General features: G+C 36.8%; 1 protein-coding gene across 1 annotated transcript in view; it reads left to right on the forward strand.

Moving 5' to 3' along the window:
- The window catches only part of LOC150087229 (dynamin-binding protein-like), a 427,088-nt gene that overhangs the window by 44,690 nt on the left and 364,678 nt on the right, over positions 1 to 17,720 (forward strand). Inside the window, exon 2 of the mRNA XM_090372415.1 lies at positions 13,490 to 13,763. Within this exon, the coding sequence (XP_090228541.1) occupies positions 13,490 to 13,763 (274 nt within the window). The remainder of the gene's footprint in view (positions 1 to 13,489; positions 13,764 to 17,720) is intronic.

Below are 17,720 nucleotides of genomic sequence, written 5' to 3' on the forward strand. Positions count from 1 at the left end.
CAGCATCTTCGAGAGTCATTAGCTGTTCTCATAGTTTTTTTTTTTTTTGCCCCATCATCTGAAGCAAGTTTCTATGCGAACTTTAAAATTTTTTCCTTGTTATTTTTAATTTCTGCTATGGTTGACTTTCCAATCTCTAAAATCTTGCTAACGAAGACCTGCTTTCTCCCTTTAAAAGTCTATTTAAAATCTCAATCTTCGATGTAATTGTTAAAATTTTCTGTTTCCTTTTAAAAGACGAAGAAGACCATAATTTCAGTACGATAAATTAAAACTCTGTAAAAGTTCAGAATCTCATCATTCCTATATCTAAACTTCGTAAACATTTTACTCCTTATCTCACTTGGGCGTATCGTGTTAGTTGCAATTCTTGTCGTCTTCTTTATTGATTGACGCGTGTATTTTCCTTTACTGTTTTAGATTTTGCAGCAAAAAAAAAAAAAAAAAAAATGTCAGTGAACAGAAATATCAGATTACAAAGTGTTATGTTTAGTTAGTATATTAATTAAACTGTAATATACTGTATGTATATTAATTAAGCTGCGTATGTAAGCGTAAATTTATATTTATTTTGCTAACCTTTGGATAATATTTTTCCGATTTTCACGTATCATTTAATTTTGTTAATTGGTAAAATAAAAGTATAAATTTGTGCTTTATATCTTCATTTTTATTGCCTGTGGATAATATTCCTCCGATTTTCGCTTATTACAATCAGGGGCCAGCCGTCCCGAGGGTGTGTGTCGGGGGGGGGGGGGGGGTGTCGCATCGCTGGTGGCTCCTAGGCGTTTGCCCATCTCCAACATGTTCATCTGTGTTGGTGCAGAACCTCAGCAGAGTGGGCCCAAAAAAGTGTTGGCGCTCGTGTGTCAGCCTAATGTGCTGGTTTGGGTTACCATCACCTGTAGTGCTGAAACACACAAAATCCCGCACCCACCGGAGGAAGAGGTGCACTACACCCAGGCTCCAACATTCAAGGGACTCCTGAAAGCCTGAAACTTACATATACATATGAAGAAAATTTTAAAGGGAGCCGCCGGATTTCAATTGGCACTCAGGTTCCACATACACTAGGAACGCTCCCGATTACAATTGCCGTTTAATAGAATCAAAATTCAATTCGCAAACGTGATCACAATAATCAGCTCGTACTGCAATTATTTTATGGCACCAGCATAAAAAAAAATAATAATAAAGATAAATAAATGCTGGCTCGTTCGGATTGTCGACGCTCTACTGCACTAAATTTTAATGAAATAGATAAAATTATTTTATAAACGTTTTCGTCTTGCACTTAATTTTTCTTCTTTAGACAAAAAAATAAATGACAGGGTAAGAGATACGCCATGCGCGTAACTTTTTTAAACTCCCAGTACCCCTCATCGTTCGCGAGGATTAGCGTACAGTGGCTAGAGTTTTAGGGATGAAAATCGAGACCAACAAAACGTCATATGAAGAAAGCGGGACTTAATGCAACCTTGAAGAAAAATTGGGACATTGCCGTCACTCATGTATACGACCTTGGATGTGGAAGTTCTACTTTCGAGGCTTTGCTTACGGGATCTTAATACTAGCGACGCTAATATTATTTCTTGAAGCAGTGTATATTAAAGATCTATAATCTTGGTTCAAGTAAAATTATGCAACAATCAGTTGGTATTTTGTGTTCTGCAGAACTTGCTTTATTATAAGAAAATATTAACTACGAGAATAAAAATCAAAACAGTTTTACTTAAAAAAAAAGTCTTATTCAACTATTGGTAATGTTCTTCACCAGATCCTGTTTTATTGAGAGTACTTTTTTTGTTTTATAACAAAGAAGTATAAAACTCAAGCAAGTCAATTTTTAGTAAGTTACTTCCAGAATCGCTTCAAGTATAGAGTTTCATGCGATTTCGTTGTTCTATCCAGCGTATATTGCCATCGTGGGTCACAGGTAGTATAATCACAGTTCTTCCCATACCGGATGGAAAAACAGTAGCGCCGCGACCCATGTGACGTTAGTAGGCGAAATACAATTAGTGTGAATCCCGTCAATGACACGAGGAATTTTCATTTGCCTTTAGCATTAGTATTAGTAGAGGCATTTGATGCAAGAAAGCAAGCTTATGCAGCATCAGCCAAAAAAAAAAAAAATAATAAATAATAATAAAAAAATAATCACTTCCACTTCACCCCTCTGTTCGTTCGAAATACCTGTCCAGCTCAGCCTTAAACTTATTTAGGTTATCAACTTCCACGACAAGGGATGGAAGTCTGTTCCACCAGCCAACCACCCGCTGGCTAAAGGCAAATTTCCGCACGTCTATCCTACATCTGCCTTTCCTCAATTTGAATTTATGCCCTCTCAGGTGATTATTATGAGCAAGAGGAAGAATCCCATCAGCATTGAGCATGCTCAAACCATTCAAGGCTTTATACACCTCTATCAGATCACCTCGCTGGTGCCTAGTCTCCAGACACTGTAATTTGCAAAACTTAAGCCTTTCTTCGTAAGAGCACCCCTTTGTTCCATTCACTAATCTTGTTGCCCTTCTCTATACTCGTTCCAGCAGCTCTACAATCTTCTTGAAATGAGGCCTCCAGGCCTGTATACAGTACTCTAGGTGTGGCCTGACCATTGCCTTATACAAGGGAATAATCACCTCCTTATCCCTGCTAAAAAAATTCCTATGTATCATTGACAGCACACCATGAGCTACTCTAGCAGCCCGTCTGCACTGCTCAGAGAACTTCATATCTGCCTGCACAACCACCCCCAGGTCCCTTTCATTCTCTACCTCTGTCAGTGTAGTACCACAGAGTTGATACGTTGCTCTGGGGTTGCTGTTTCCCATATGTAGTACTTTACATTTGTCAATGTTAAACTTCATTTGCCACCTCTCAGCCAATCTGCTCAACCTTTCCAGATCCTGTTCAGCAGCATAGTGTCAGTAGTGTCCTTGACAACCCTGCCAACCTTCGTATCGTCTGCAAACTTGGACATTAACTTGATATACCATCATCAATATCATTTATAAATACAGAAAACAATAATGGACCCAGTACTGAACCCTGAGGGACTCCACTAATAACATTAGTCCACGATGAGCAGTGTCCATTGATTACCACTCTCTGTCTTCTCCCACTCAACCACTCCTTTATCCATAGCAGCAAATTGCCTCCAATGCCACACTGCTCCAATTTGTGCAGCAGTCTTCCATGTGCAACAGTATCAAAAGCCTTTCTAAGATCCAAGTATATAATATCAAAGTTATTCCCTGCATCCAGTTCTTTTGTGACTGCATCATAGTATCCAATAAAATTGGTCAGGCAAGACTTCCCCTTAACAAAACCATGCTGTGTCCGAGCTATAACTGAAGTCTTGTCTAGATGATCCTGCAGTGCTTCTTTAACCAGTGCCTCCATTAATTTTCCGGGAACAGAAGTTAAATTCACAGGTCTATAATTACCTGTGTCAACCTTTGATCCTCCTTTGTGAATTGGAGTCACATTTGCACATCTCCAGTCCATGGGTACCTCCCCTGAGTCTACTGAAGCTCTCATAATTTTGGCTAAGGGTTTGCTTACTTCCTTTGCTGCCTCCTTTAATATAACTGGATAGATCCCATCCACTCCAGGTGCCTCTCTTGTGTTTATCTTCAACAATTTCTCCTCCACTTTACTCTCAGTTATTACAAGATTCTCTAGCTTACTGCCAGAGTTGAATACACCTCTGGCATTCCCCTCGCTGAATAATTCATCATGTGTGAATGTCGATGCAAAATATTCATTTAGTTTGTTAGCTACCTGAGCAGGATCATCAACAGTTGACCCATCGATATCAAGTGGACCAATCTGATTCATCCCCTTCCTTCTAGAGTTTACATTAAAGAAAAGAACTCTTTGCTGTTTTTCTTTGCATCCCTTGCCAAAGATTTCTCGTAATCTGCCTTCGCCTGCCTAACCTCCTTTGTAACTTGGTTACAGATAAACTTGTATCTATCATTGGCTTCTGTGTCACATGTTAATTTGTATGTATCCCATGCATTTTTCTTCTCTGCCATATGTCTCATTAGTTCATTTGACATCCATTTAGGCCTAAACCTTGAACAATATTTCTTAGTTGATATGTAAAGCCTAGTAGCTTCCAAGATAAGTTCTTTGAATGCTTCCCATTTTGAATTTACTGTTGGTAACATCATCAGTTGGTCCCACTGTATAGAATTTAAATACTGTCTCAGTCCGTCGTGGTCGCCTTTACGAAAGCAATAACCCTTCCCTTTACCCCTAATGGTAGTTACCTCTTTGAGTAAATCCCATTTTTCAACACACTGTGATCACTGCCATCTAGTGGTTCATTTATCTGCCTTTTTCACAACGTGGCTGAGTTAGTCGATCTCAGTAGAGGGTAGCATGATTTTGTTTCCTTGAAAATCGGGTTTTGTTCAGCAAATCGACCGAAGAACACGTGCAGTGTACAGACATATTACATACCGCTCAATATGGCTTAAGTTGCTGATGTGTCTTTAAACCAACCAACCAGTGTATGTTTAAAGAAAGCATTATTTTCATATTAGGGTGATATGAAGCAATTAAAAAATATATTGACACAACTTCAAATCTTCTAAGTAAGAGAAAAGGCCTGCATCCAAATCCAGGCTTTATCGATGAGAGGAACTTTTATCATCTTTTTTCACAATTGGACGAGTTCGTCGGTCTCGGTGAGGGTTAAATTTTTCGTACAAAACAAGTAAATTGACCGAAGAATTTTTCTCATTCATTTTCCTTAGCAGTGCTAAGTAAAATGGACAATAAAAATTCGGTAGCTTTATAAATTGATTCTTCATTGGAATGCAATTTTCGTTTAAACAATCGAATGCATTTGCCGAACCCGCGTTCATGGCATTGAAGAATTCAGCGTGCTGAACCCATTCAAGGCCTTATACACCTCAATCAAATCACCGCGCAGGTGCCTAGTTTCCAGCCATTGTAATTTGAAGAACTTAAGCCTCTCTTTGTAAGAGGATCCCTTCATTTCCCTCACCAATCTTGTTGCCCTTCTCTGTACACGGTCAAGCAAATCTACATCCTTCCTAAAATGAGGCCTCCAGACCTGTACACAGTACTCAAGGCATGGCCTGACCATTGCCTTATACAGAGGGACAATCACCTCCTTTTCCATGCTATCAAAATTCCTGTATATCATTGACAAAACCCCATGACCTGCCTTGGCAGCCTGTCTGCATTGCTCAGAAAACTTCATGTATGAGTGCACAATTACTCCCAGGTCTTTTTCATTTTCTACCTCCTTAAGTGTAGTACCACACAGTTGGTACGTTTCTCTGGGGTTACTTCTACCCATATGCAGTAGTTTGCATTTGTCAAGGTTAAACGTCAGTTGCTACTTCTCAGCCCATCTGCCCAAATTTTCTAGATCCTGTTTCAGTAGCGTACTGTCATTAACAACCCTGCCAACCGTTGTATCATCTGCAAACTTTTTTTTGCATCCAGTTCCTTTGTAACCACATAATAACCAATCAAATTTGTCAGAGAAGACTTTCCCTTAACAAACCCATGCTGTGTCTGAATTATTGCTGCACACTTGTGTAGATGATCCTGTAATGCATCTTTAACCAGTGACTCCATTATTTTACCCGGAACAGAAGTTAAACTAACTGGTCTGTAATTACTCTTGTCACCCTTCTTATCCCCCTTTGTGAATTGGGGATACACTTGCACATCTCCAGTCCGTGGGGACCTACATTGAGTCCAAGGGTGCTCTCATAATTATGGCTAAGGTTTGCTTACTTCCTTTGCCGCCTCCTTTTTATATAACTGGATAGATCCCATCCACCCCAGGTGCCTTTATTATGTTTAACTTCAACAATTTCTCCCCCACTTTGCTCTCAGTTATTACAAAAATCATTAAATCCCCTGGTACAATTTGATAACCTTCTGGCATTTTCTAACTTTAATAACTCCTCATATGTGAATGTAGATGCAAAATACTCATTCAGTTTGTTAGCCACCTGAGCAGGATCATACCTTTGCTTTTATGTTCCCGTCGATGCATCCTAGGGATGATGAAGTTCTAACCAAAACCATTTTTAATTTAATTTCATCTAATAAGATGCCAAACCAAAGGGGCTCACATCTGGTGAGTATGGGCTTGGCACACCCAGGGTCCTGAGCTGGATATCATCATTTTTTTCTTTCTTGGTTATTTACTTCTACTTTTGACTCTCTCTCTCTCTCTCTCTCAGGGTCACTCGGGAATTTTTTTTTTTTTGTATCCTGGTGCAGCATAAGCCTCAGGCTTCCTTGCGCCATATGGCTATTAATAATAATAATTAATAATCAACTGGGATGCAATCTCCACCCTGCCGATCGAAGAAGCCACTAACGGCCTTGCTTCCCTCCTGGTGGCAATGTCAATTCAAGGAGCTTCAAAAACAGAATCTCTATATGTACAAAACCATGGTTCCCAAGAGACCTGAAACCGCATATCTAGGTAAGCAACGTGCCATCAGGAAATGGAAGAGTTCTGGAACCCTACACAATTTTATTAGTTTTAAAAAGAAACGTGCACCTTTTCCGAAGCAAAAACGACACGCCAACAATAGATAATAGCCAACAGGTTAGTTTGCTTGAAGCGGCCATTTGCGAAGCACTGCAAGGATATTCAGATGGATGAGAGCCTCATCATCGATTCGATGGATAATACTTTTGGTGAGTGTTTCGTAAAGGAAGAATTTAATCCCCCCCTCTCCATCCCTTTACGTCATTTGACTCCCCTGTCTATGCATCAGTCTGCGCGGAGCTCAGTGGTATCGTGACCGTTCTCCCCACATCAGGTGGAAAATGCCCGGGTTCCAATCCCGTCGATGACGCGAGGAACTTTATGGGCTTTTTTCACTCCTTGGCTGAGTTAGTCGGTCTCAGGCGTAGATAGCAAGGTTTTTTCCCCACAGAAACTGGGATTTTTTTCGTCCAGCAAACCAGGCAAATCGACCAGAGAACACACGCAATTTACAGACATCATACATAAAGGGGTATATGCAGTCATTTACGGGAGATTTTGATTTATTCGAAAGCCACATGTTTCAGAGAAAAACAGAAAAATCTGCTTGCACTGGTGTCGACAACGTCGTGATTGGACAGTGGTACAACGGAAGAAAGTCTTGTGGTTAGACAAATCACGATATACAGGTGACCCCCGCTTAACGCTGATAATTCGTTCCATAAAAACAGACCGCTAAGTGAATCCTCGCTAAGCGAGCGCCGCATTCCCGTAAGGTAACATATGTATTTGTGAGTTGCGGTCGGTGCCATAGGATATTTCCTAATTAATAATAAATGGAAGTGAAACGATGCACAAATGTCGATCAAAATATTTAATATTCAAATATTTGTACATATAAAATATTCCGCATTACGTACGTATATAATTATGTGGTAACTACTTAGGTAAAAAAAAAAAAAAAAAGTAAAGTGCAGCCATTATCAACCCACTGCAGGATGGAAGCCTCCTCAACAATTCATGTTGAGGGAAAATGGACCATAATCTGCCACGCTGGTCCAGTGCGGGTTGGCAGATCGACCGTATTCAGCAGTCAGGGGCTTGAACCCCGGTCTACTCAAAGAGCGTGTGCTACTGCACTCCCGCTCCTGCCCACTCGGCTACGGACTACTTAGGTATCAAAATTAAACTTAAAATTCCAATTAAAATCATGAATTTAATTTAATTGATGAATTTAATTAAGAAAAATGTGTCGATTTTTGTTTGAACTCTGGCCCTCTTCCAAATAAACTAAAAGGGGTATTAATTTTAAATCCCCCGCAGCGTTACCACCCAACAATAAAGTCAACCGATCCCTCGCCGCTTTGAAACCTGGCATGTTTTTTTCTTCTTTCAATATGAAACTTCTTTTAGGCATTCGTTTCCACAAAAGTGCTGCTTCTTCTATGTTATAAACTTGTTGAGAAGTATAACACATAATACCCTTATTCAATAATTTTAACAAGTTCTTTTTTGAAAGTTTCGGCTCCTTAATCTGAACTAATCTATTCAACTAGCCCTTAGTAGTTTTAAATGGTTCCACATTTTTTTAAGGGAGTTTTCTTCAGATCATCATATTGGCTAATCTCTCTCTCTCTCTCTCAATAAAACTTAACTGAATTCTGCATTGGATATTATCTTCAATAAAAATCCTAAAAGCCGGCCTAGCCCTAGTTGCTTGCAGTGGAACAGCTATCTTTCCCGCTGCTAAAATTAATTCTTTATTTTTTTTTTTATAATTGTTCTTACAGTTAAACTTGTAAGCCCTAAATTATGGTACACATCCGCTTGTCTTTGACCGGAATCGATTCGCTTCAAAACGTCTAATTTAATTTTCAAATTCAGTCTTTTTCTTATATTTATAGTCTTCGTACTGCGCCCAGACGTTGTTTGCTTTTTCATTCTTATCGGCCGTTATTAACTCTTCGAAAATGTAACTGTGTTGGTTGCATTAATTATGATACAATGTTTGAGTAAACTGTTCGTTTCGCACGATGTCTAATACGGTACATCTAAAATGAACTAGACTTCGGATAAATGCATATAACGCAAATATTACAAGCAATATACTTGGTCGTCATTTTTTAAAATGTTGATCTCGGAACTACGTAACAAGTGACTGTACTGCAATTAAATTAGCATGCGAGAAAATTTCACTGAGCGTGGGGAAATTTCTGAAGTCGGCGTGGGAAACGTTTTAATACTATTTTGGTATTCATTTTCAAGCTATCGACTCCAACAAATGAAACGATTCGTTAAATATGCCAAAAATGCGATCAGTAAAAGAGCGTTATAATATTAGAACAGCGTAAAGCAAACTGCGTTATAACGGGGCGTGCTGTATTTATCAAGAGAAAGCCCTATAGAAAATAATAGGTTAGGGGAAAACAGTAATTATAGCAATAAAATACAGTGCACACCACTTATTGTGATCACAGATAATGTTATCACTGCTATGAACTGATAAGATGTATGTTTAATACATTGAAAAATGTCATTTATTGTAATCAGCCCATTAGTTTTTGTCATAATTTTTTTTTGCATTATCATGGTTTATGCATATGCAGTGAAGTGATTACATAACTTCCAGATTTGTTATTGAACTCCGACACATTGCGTGGCTAGTTACTGATGTATAGTTCATTTGCTTGTTGATGTGAAAGAAATTACAGTTCATATGGTAGCTGGTACTTTTTGAAAGAAAATACTGTATTTGTACTCCTACTAATCATTGTTTTATCTTAGAGCATTAACCCTTTTGAATTCTTGATTTTAATATTCTGTTTGTTTTTAATGGTTTTGTATGAAATTCCATAAACATTATGCAGTTTCATTTTTACTGATGACTTGCTGAAAGAAGTAGGGAAAAATCAAATTAAAGTATTTTATATTGCTTGATTTTAATGCTCTCTATCTGTCCATGTATACCTTTATGTACACAATTTCCACCCTGCATCAGTAAAGAACACTGAACAGCTGTATATTTGTCTCATAGGTTATTAATATCAGTATTAGCTGGGTCCTGAGGTGATCACAACAAGTAACCTCTGCTGTATATGAAAAAAATGCATTAAATTTCATTTTTCGTTTATATTATATAAAATCAGTGGTAAGGTTGACAATTCAAAGATAGGAACAAGGTAATGGAATAAGATATGCACTTTCACTTTTCAGCATTTATTAATTTTAAGAGAACATAATAAAGGGGAAAATAAATATTAATTTAAATTGTATAACAAACATGGTAATCTTCAAAGTGTTATTGAAAACAAATGCAATATAATGAAATAATGGCATCTCAAATAATGGAAAATTCAAGCTAACGGCACATTGAGATCGGATGTTTACATACAGTGTAGATGTCTTGCAGTGCCGTAAAAAAAAACAAAAAAAAAAAAAAAACAGCAAGTCACATGATGATTACTGTATTTGTTTACATTCACCATTTTGAAAGTGAATTCTGTACTGACTTCACGGATTATACCTCTGTTTTACATTTATTTTAAATTAAAAACCCCTCACTATGGCTCCTAAAGTTAATAAACCTCATACAGAGAAGAAAAGAACAACATTAAAGCTTAGTGACAAACTTATTATAATCCAAACTATTACATTAGGCTCACCTGGAAAGTTAATTCATATACCCATGTGTATTGTGTGTGTAAATTGCGTGTGTTCTCTGGTCGATTTGCCTGTTTGCTCTACGAAAAACCCCAGTTTCTGTGGAAAAAACTTTGCTATCTATGCCTGAGACAGACTAACTCAGCCAAGGAGTGAAAAAAGCCCATAAAAGTTCCTCGCATAATTGATGGGATTTGAACCCTGGCCTTTTCCACCCAGTGTGGGGAGGACGGTGACAATACCATTGTGCTACCCACGCAGACTAAACTTGATATAATAAAGAAAATAGAACGGGGCTTAAGCAGGAGTGTATTAATGGCAGAATATAACATTGGATTGTCAGCACGTTTATGCTTTTTATGTGCAGTTAATAAAATTGCATTCTTAATCTCTATTTCTTATTTAGCCTCATTATTTCTGCATTAAATATATTAAAAATAAAACTTTCTAGATAACGGAATCCCTGAAAGTGCCATTATTCCAAAAGTCTACTGTATGTTAGCTTGAAATAGGAAAATTTGCAGAAAGACGTGTGGCACGTATGTGTGTATAGTCTTTGCAAGAGGAAGAATCCTATCAGCATTTAGCCTGCTCAATGCTGATGGGATTCTTTCAGTATAGTTCCTTTCAAAGCCTTAAACACCTCATTCAGATCACCTCGCAAGTGCCTAGTCTTCAGATTCTGCAATTTGCAGAACTAAAGCTGTTCTTGGTACCCTTTCATTCCCTTCAATCTCATTGCCATTTTCTGCATCCATTCCAGCAGATCCACATTCTTCCTAAAATGTGTCCTGAAAACTTATATACAAGGTGCTGCCTAACCATGGCCTTGTACAAAGGGATAATCACCTCCTTGCCCTTGTTAGCAAAGTTCTTGTATATCATTTACAAAACTCCATGAGCTGTCCTGGCTGTTTGCACTGCTCAGAGAACTTCATATCTGACTGTACAGTTACTACCCGTTCTTTTTCACTTTCCACTATGCTGAGTTGTTGTTGTTGTTTAGATTTTAGGAGCATTAGCAACTAAGGCCATATTGCTCCGGGGATATGCGGTGGTCATTCCCTGACCTTTCCGCATCCTCCGTATTTGGTGGTCACGGGCTTGAACGCCGGTTTAATCAAGAAGCGGGTGCTACGCACTGCCGCTCCTGCCCACCTGGCTACGGAGGTGCCACTATGCTGAGTGTAATACCACATTGTTGGCATGTTAATCTGGAATTATTGCTACCTATATTCATCACCATAATTTTTGTCAATGTTAAACTGCAGTTGCCATTTTCCAGCCCATTAGCCTAAAGAAAGTTAGGGAAGTGAAGGAAGATTGAGAAATCTTTGGAAAAGGATGCAAAAAAGAAAACAGTAGACTTCTTTACTTATGTAAATTCTAGAAGAAAGGGGATGAATCAGATTGGTCCCCTTGACATCAATGGTTTGACTGTTGATGATTTTGCTCAGGTAGCTGACACTGAATGAGTATTCTGCCTATACATTCACACATGAGGAATTCTCTAGGGAAGTGGAGGCCAGAAGTTTATCAAACTCTAACAGAGAGTTAAATGATTTTGTAATAAACTGAGAGGAAGGTGGAAGACATTGTTGAAGTTAAACGTAAGAAAGGCACCTGGGGTGGATGGGATCTGTCTAGTTATATTAAAGGAGCAAAGCAATTAAGAAAACCCTTAGCCATAATTATGAGAGTATCGTTGGGATCAGGGGAGGTCCCCATGGACTGGAGAAATTCACAAAGGGGTAGTATCAAAGGGTCACATGAGTAATTACAGATCTGTTAGTTTAACTTCTGTTCCAGGGAAAATAATGGAGTCACTGGTTAAAGAAGTAATGCAGGATCATGTAGACAAGACTGCAGTTTTAGTTCAGACATAGCATGGGTTTGTTAAGGGGAAATCTTTTCTGACCAATTTGATTAGATACTACGGTGTGGTCACAAAAGAACTGGATGCAAAAAATAATTTTGATATCATATACTTGGATTTCACGAACGCTTTTCATACTGTTGCACATAAAAGACTGCTTTACAAATAGGAGCAGTCTGGCGTTAAGGGCAAGTTGCCACGATGGATAAAAGGCTGGTTGAGTGGGAGAAGACAGAGAGTGGTAATCAATGGACATTGCTCTTTGTGGACTAATGTTATTAGTGGAGTACCCCAGGGGTTCAGTGTTGGCCCATTGTTGTTTTCTATATTTATCAATGATAATGATGAAGGTATATCAGGCTTAATGTCCAAGTTTGCAGCTGATACAAAGGTTGGCAGGATTGTTAATGACAATAATGACAGTATGGTACTGCAAGAGGATCTAGGAAAGTTAGGAAGAAGGGCTGAGAAGTGGTAACTTAAGTTTAATATTGACAAATGCAAAGTACTGTGTATGGGTAGCAGTAACCCCATATGTAGTAATGTGCCAACTGTGTGGTGCTGGACTCAGGGTAGTGGAGAATTAAAAAGACCTGATTGTAATTGTGCAGTGTGATATGAAGTTCTCTGAACAGTGCAGACATGCTGCTAGGGCAGCTCATGGGGTTCCTGCAATGATTCACAGGAATTTTGCTAACAGGGATAAGGAGGTGATTAACCCTTTGTATAAGGCAATGGACAGGCCACACTGCATACCGGCTATAGGCCTCATTTTAGGAAGGATGTAGAGTTGCTGGAATGAGTACAGAGAAGGACATTGAGATTGGTGATGTGAACAAAGGGGTGCTCTCACTAAGAAAGGCTTCAGTTCTGAAAAATGCAGTGTCTGGAGATCTGATTGAGGTGTTTAAGATTTTGAATGGTTTGAGCAAGCTCAACGATGATGAGATTCTTCCTTTTGCTCAGATTACTCACTCGAGGGAGCGTGAATTCAAATTGAGGAAAGATTGCAGAATAGATAAGCAGAAATTTGGCTTTAGCCAGTGAGTGATTGATTGCTGGAAGAAACTTCTGTCATTATGGAAGTTGATAGCTTAAATAAATTCAAGGAAGAACTAGACAAACTTTTGGATGGAATGGATAGGTGAAATGGGAAGTGTTTTTTTTTTTTTTTTTGGCTGATGTTGAAAGATGCTGATGCTTGTTTTTTGGATGATACTTGTTTTCTTACATAATATGGCACCACTAATTCTAATGTTAATTTTTCTAGTTTTTGTTGCAGAAACCTAGCCTAACCTAAAAGGAATTAAGAAATAACTTATATATTTATATCAGCAGTTATTCAAAATTGTTACATTACTTATGGATCACCCTGTATATGTATTCATATTGTATAGGTTGTTCTCATTAGTCTGAATGTAAAGAATAAATGTATGCTTTTTGTGTTTCAGTCACTGATTGAGGCTGGTCATGTGGTCAAGGCAGTTTATGATTTCTCAACCGATCTAGATGGAGAGTTGCCACTTAAAGTTGGTGATGTAATCCTGGTACTGAAAAGGATTGATAAACAGTGGTTATATGGGATCTCAAATGGCCAGGAAGGGAGCTTTCCATCAAGTTTTGCAATGGAACTTAAAGTTCCTCCTCTCCTTCCAGGGCAGCAATTATTTGCTGCAACTAGTGATTTTATTACTCAAGAAGATGGAGATCTCTCTTTCAAAAAGGGTAATTAGCATGTTATTAAAGTAATATTTTTAAAACTTTAAGGTTTGAAACTTAATTTTTATGAAATTGTTAAAAATAAATTGTCAACTTATATGGGCCTGACAGGATTGGATTCTTTTGAGCCATTTATATATGTATTGAGAAATGCCTAATAAAGGTGAAAAAGTACTCATTAAAGCACTTATTTATTACTTATCGATACTTTTAGAATGAGCTTCAAGTATTTAAAAAAACAAAACTTACCAATAAACATTTTAAATATACAAATTCAGTGATTATGGGTATTGAAAGCCAGTACAGATTCTAGTTCTGGTGGCCTGTGCTCAGTGACTTTGCCAAATCTTATCATTTAAAACTTTTAAATAATAGCTAAGACCAGACTTCCTACTTTTGTTCTCTGCCAGTTCGATCCCCTTGTGATGCCATTGTTGACAGCATGGGCATATTCAGAGGTGGGCAGAGGGGGAATATGCCCCCCCTTAACCTAAAATTTGAAACTAAAAAAAGGAATGCAGGAGGCATTCGAAAAAAAAATACAGTAAACCCCCGCTTTCGCGGTATCTGTATTCGCGGTTTCGCGATCGCTGATTTAATATAAAATGAAACCTAAAAAAATGCGATTTAAAGCACCGTGAATATTTTCCACCATAAAAAAAACATGGGCGTGGCTAAAATTATCTTTCCCGGTCAAAACAGCGCTCAGTGGGTGGGTGGGGGGAGAGGGGTGACAAAATTGCGAGCTTGAATGTTTCTCGCTAATCCTTGTTCAATATGTGTTATGCGCTTGTTATGGATGGTTTCGTCGTTTGTTTTTAATTTATATGCTTATAAATTGAATAAATTTATAAATTGATATGCTTACAAAAGTGATAAATCTACCGTTTTGCAATGTAAAACAGACTTTTTCGAGTGTGTTAACGGAAGAAAGTGACTTTATTGTGGACAAGTTCTTTCTAACCCCTACAAAAATATGACTACGAATAACAAGAGAAATGTGAAAATATCAAAGAAGGTGATGACATTAGCGAATAAAATTGAGTTATTAGATAAAATTTCTAATGGTGAAAGTGTCTCTCCTCAGTGGCAAAACATTATAAAATCAATGAGTCAATGGTACGATCAATCCAAAAATCGGAAGAAAAAATCCGCCGTAGTGTCCGTGAAAACGCGCTAATTGCTTCAAAAATTTGCTCTGTAACTCGTGATGTTAAATTAGAAAAAATGGAAAAAGCTTTAAATCTGAAGGATAGAAGACCGAACTCAAAATAAAATTCCGTTAAGTTCACTCCTCATTCGTGAAAACGCAAAACACCTTATCAACGCTTTAGCGTTGATAAGGTGTTTTGATAGCACTGGCGGGATAGCACTGGCTATCCCGCGGGATAGCACTGGTGATAGCACTGGCGGGATATGTTTTTTAGCTAGCAAAGACGCTGGTTTGAAAGATTTGTTTGAAATTTCTAATAAATATTACATTTAATATTAAATTGTTTCTTATTTTCATTTCGATGCCATATGCTTGCATTTCACATTTTTATACTGTCTATGTACATAGTCATATTATGAAGGTACATATAATACATACATAGACAAAATTTTAGACTAGTTTTTCTTATATATTTCATACTTTGGAACGGAACCCCTTTATCACTATGGGAGCCATAACTCAGTATTCGCGTTTTCGGTATTCGCGGCATTTCTCAGGAACGTAACCCCCGCGAATAGCGGGGGTTACGTTCCTGATACTGTAGCTCTAAAGCTTGGTTGCCATGCACCCTTACGATGATATCTGGACCTGGTCGCCATGCATATCTTTACTATGATACCCGGATACACCATTGGTTGACAGCATACACCCTTGACAGTAAACTAAAAAAAAAGAAAAATTGACAGATTAATGTTTTTCTAACTAGCTAGAAATAATTTTGAAGAGATACAATATTTTATTAAAAATTGTGATACTATGTGGTTACATGTATTACTAATATATACATATTGCTTACTTGATTCCTGAAAAAAAAAATATATATATATATTTTCCATTATTCAAAAAAGAACAAAATTAAACCTGACACTGTTATATCTGTTATCATTCATTGTTAAGTAATTGCTAGTTTACAAGTATTGAAAATAACCATATAATTGTAAAAAGAATATCAGCCATTTAATGGCAATAATGATGGATTTGTGATTTAAAATATTTTTTGCAGAATTCTTTGAGGAGGCCTTAGCCAGCTTATTTCTGTTCATTGCTGTTCAAGCAGTTTAACTATAAATTATTTTTAGTTTAGTTTAGAATAAATTACAATTGATTTAGAAGAAAATGAGAATTTTGGTATATTTAATAATATACAATAATTATTAAATAATACTAAAATACCATTTAAGATGTACAAGTATCTTATTTCAAGCCTCATATAAATATTACAATCTGGATAACTATTATTGATATTTGTCATTATGACTTCTAAAAAAAATTATAATACAGTATTTGTTGATTTATTACAACTTGAAGATTTCATAGTTTGCTTTAAAAATAATCAAAATGTAATCATGTATGATTTCAGTTTTTTTTTTGGCTTAGTGTACATCATTATATCTATATTTCTGTTGTATCTATATATATATATATTGAAGTTGACAATAGGATGACTTTTCATATTCAAGAGTACCCTCTTGATGTAACAAGTAGAGAGTTATTTGTGTGTGTGTGTGTGTGTGTGTGGGTGTTCTCACTCATTTTAGTATTCCTTGGAGTTACAGCAATAAACATCTACATCTGTATTGTGTAGATGTTTATTACTGTAATCCACTCTCCTTTCCTAGTAGTAAATCAGTGCCACATGCAAAGTGAATTTATTCCAGAAGCATATGAAGTTGCTCTCTGCAGCATGTTATGAGGTAGATGTTAAATTTTGTTTGGCCTAACTATTTTTAATATTGTTTGATGACCTCTTCCATTCATAAGACCTGTTATCCTGTAATAGTTTTAGAATACATAAATTTTGGCTTTGTGATTATTACTGAAATTGCTGTCCCCCCACCCCATTTTGAATACAGTGATAAGCATGTGCCATATTAGAAATGAATTAATAGTTGCTTCATTTTAGATATTTATGGCTTGTTGCCTATTGTTACATTTAATTTTTCTTCTTTTTCTTTACTTCAAAACTAAATTTTGTTATTTTAATTATATTAATTGGGACCAACAGTTTATTTTTTGAGGTGTGTATATGGCTTAATATAATTTTTTTTTTTACATCTTAATACAATAAAGGTGTGTGTGTGTGTGTGTGTGTGTGTGTGTGCGTGCGTGTGTGTGTGTGTGTGTGTGTACTGGGTCATCTTCCCCCACTCTCTCCTTTTTCTTAAAAATACTTTTGCACTCCAAAACCATTATGTTCATCCAGCTATAACTCACAATATCTTTGAAGAAGATAACCCTCCCCCCCCCAGGTTTCTCTGGTAACCCCATTAGCTGGCACATTTGGTGTATTTTTCATGCCAAAAACAGCAAAAATATAAATTTAACTTACAAATTATAAATCTGTTAGAATTACATCAGTGTGAATTCTGGTTGTTACTCTAGAAATTAATCTTGTACGATTTTTACTTTTGATCTTCATCATTAATTATTTTTTGATTGAAAAAGTTTAGCTGTAAAAAAATTATTTATGGTAACATGTATGTCAGAAACTACATATCGCGATATTACTTTCCTTAGAGTTGGAGTTTCTTCTTTTTTATGCTGCTTTGCTGTCCTGAGATTTGGCTATACAGATATTGTTTATATAAAATATTTCAAATATATATATATCAAATATTATATAAATATATATATATCAAATTATTTATTTATTTTTTTTGGCATGTTATGCCAAAAAAACAATAAAGAACAAGATTGTTGTTGCTAATTTTTTTATTTTTTTATTTTATTATACAATATAAATTTAGAAT

This window comes from Mastigoproctus giganteus, chromosome 4 (assembly GCF_048544385.1).
Source record: "Mastigoproctus giganteus isolate SK-2022 chromosome 4, ASM4854438v1, whole genome shotgun sequence".
NCBI classification, from domain to species: Eukaryota; Metazoa; Arthropoda; class Arachnida; order Uropygi; family Thelyphonidae; genus Mastigoproctus; species Mastigoproctus giganteus.